General features: G+C 43.3%; 1 protein-coding gene across 1 annotated transcript; it reads left to right on the forward strand.

Annotated features, from left to right (window-relative positions):
- Nucleotides 1–814: 814 nt before the first annotated feature.
- Nucleotides 815–1927, forward strand: LOC135473549 (neuromedin-U receptor 2-like). The gene has a single exon (XM_064753403.1). It carries the CDS (start codon nt 815–817, stop codon nt 1925–1927), a length of 1113 nt encoding a protein of 370 aa, XP_064609473.1.
- The last annotated feature ends 552 nt before the right edge of the window (nt 1928–2479 follow it).

Raw genomic sequence — 2479 nt, forward strand, 5'->3', positions numbered from 1 at the left:
AGACCTTTGCCTTCCATCAAAATGGGCTTAAAATCGGTACATCGCAGGTGGAAAGTTCCTCTTTTACTTGGTAAAAGTCTCTGCTGTCCCCCACCCATAGAACTGATCGTAAAAGTGTCAGAAATAAAATCGGGTGTATGACGTTCAACATGAATCTGTCAATGGATGGATCCATTGTCAATCATTGTAAGATCACCTCCTGGCTGTGTCTGCTTAATTACGGAGTCTTTTTGCTTAGTTACTGAATTACACGTACAGGGGTAAATTATCGCTTGATCGGCTTCATTACATATACATCTGTAATCTTTGTGGTGCAGTTTACCGAGAGTGAGAGATACCCGGGTCTCTATATATTTGAAGCATTAATGGTCTTCCGTTGAGACATATTGCATGAATGGTTGTATGGTCATGTGGACCACGTTAACGATGGTGGAGAACTTTTATCGTACTCAAATCCCTCATTTCGGAAACACATATGACTAGTGTCTGGAGTCGATCAGTGAGAGAATTAACCAGATGGTTAGGTTTGGATGCGCTTGTTTTCTTGAGTGTGGGTAGACCTGATACATCTGAATGCTATCTTGGACAAGGACACATTGCAAACTGTCACTACGTTTGCAACTAATTTCTGATGCACCAAGAGCACTTCTAAATAAGTGTTTCTTGGAAACGTGAAAACGATGTCTGTATTATATTTTTTATAAGAACATGATACTTGTATAAGTTTGAAGAACTTATCACAGGTTTTCGCAGGCCTACTGTGTACTAATTTGGACTCCAGGGTACTTTACCTACATTCTCTGTAACCGCAAACATGAATTTCTCTACAAATGGCTCAACTGAGGAGAACATAACGTACTCCAGCACGACGACAGGAATCTTGGATCAGTCAGAAGACGCGACTTCCCAGGACCCACGGCAAGAAGTTGCCGACAACTTATGGAAGGTTTGTTCTCCAATTCTCATTCTGTTAGGTACTTTTGGAAACAGTATCTCCATTGCTGTTCTTTGCCGGAAATCTATGTGGAAGATCTCCTCCTCTCCGTACTTGGTGGCCCTCGGTGTGGCCGATCTATTCGTCCTGTGGACAGGCCTCCTCAGACAATGGCTTAGGTTCTTGGTGAACATAGACATTTGGGATATTTCCCCCGTCATTTGTAAACTTCAAATTTTTTCTTTGTTCACGTTCACGGACTTCTCCGCCTGGACTCTTGTGGCAGTAACGGTGGAGAGGTTCATATTTGTTTGCTTCCCGTTTAAGGCCAAGAGCGTTTGTACTCGAAGGAGGACCACTTTCACTCTGGTTCTAATCCTGATAGCTCTTGCTCTTCTGAACTCCCACTTCTTGTACGGCTATGGTTCCGTCTACGAAGAGCCAGCGCTTATCCCCTACTGTGGCCACATTAATGACAACTACTCCATGTTCTTCTATCAAATCTGGCCTTGGATTGACACATCGGTTTTCTCTCTTGTGCCTTTCAGTATAATTGCCATTTGTAATATCTCCATCATCACCAAAATCGCCCGCTCCCGATTCCGGAACAAGGTAGCGGCCAACAGTGCCGGTGAGGGTGACAATCGGGTGAAGCCTTCCTCCATGACGGCCTTGCTACTTTCGCTTAACACCGTATTTCTTGTCACCACGGCTCCCGTCTGTATTTTCTACATTGGTTTACCCGAGTGGACGCGCACGGCAACCGCCGAAAAGAAAATAGAGTTGGACTTATGGCTCGCCATCCTTCAGCTCCTTATGTATCTCAATAACTCGGTCAATTTTCTGTTTTATTGTATAAGTGGTCCTAAGTTTAGAAGAGAACTGAGATCCATGTGTGGACGGAGAGGCGCTACTGGAACGACAGCGACTGTGTCCACAGCACCAACAGGTGTCTCGGTCATCCCTCTCAGAGAACAGGCAAACTCACCGTGAGTCCTCTGGAATATGGATCAATTAATGTTGCCGTCTTATTACCGTTTGAATACGCAACGGTAACTATGGGATGACGTTTTCAATGGATTTGCACCAGCGTTCGTATTTTCACAAAACATTACTTGTACTATTTTCGTCGTGGACTATGGTGTGGATTAGAGCCATCTGTCAACGTTTGCTTATGTAGCTCAACTTGTAATCATAATAATGGTGTCCCATTCGTAGACTTTACATAAAGCCATCCATAATTGCAAGGCCCATTTCTTAAATAGCTTATACCATCAGTTTCAAAAATGAAAACTATACGCGGAAAACATTTGGAGCTATAGCCCGCACAAATGTGAGTTGCGACACATCTTCATCTCTGCATTTACCACAAATTAACACTTTACGTTGGAAACAATGGGAGTTGTATCCCGGACGTGAAATCATATCTTTTTATATAGTGTATGTTGGGAAAAGGCAATGTGGTAACCATGATAACTAGGGAAAATGGACAAATGTGAGTCGCGACACAGCGTCAAGTGTGTATGTATTTATCCACCAAAATGA

This window comes from Liolophura sinensis, chromosome 8 (assembly GCF_032854445.1).
Source record: "Liolophura sinensis isolate JHLJ2023 chromosome 8, CUHK_Ljap_v2, whole genome shotgun sequence".
NCBI classification, from domain to species: domain Eukaryota; kingdom Metazoa; phylum Mollusca; class Polyplacophora; order Chitonida; family Chitonidae; genus Liolophura; species Liolophura sinensis.

Coding starts and splice junctions, on each gene's coding strand:
- LOC135473549 (XM_064753403.1), top strand. CDS start 815: ATGAATTTCTCTACAAATGGCTCAACTGAGGAGAACATAACGTACTCC.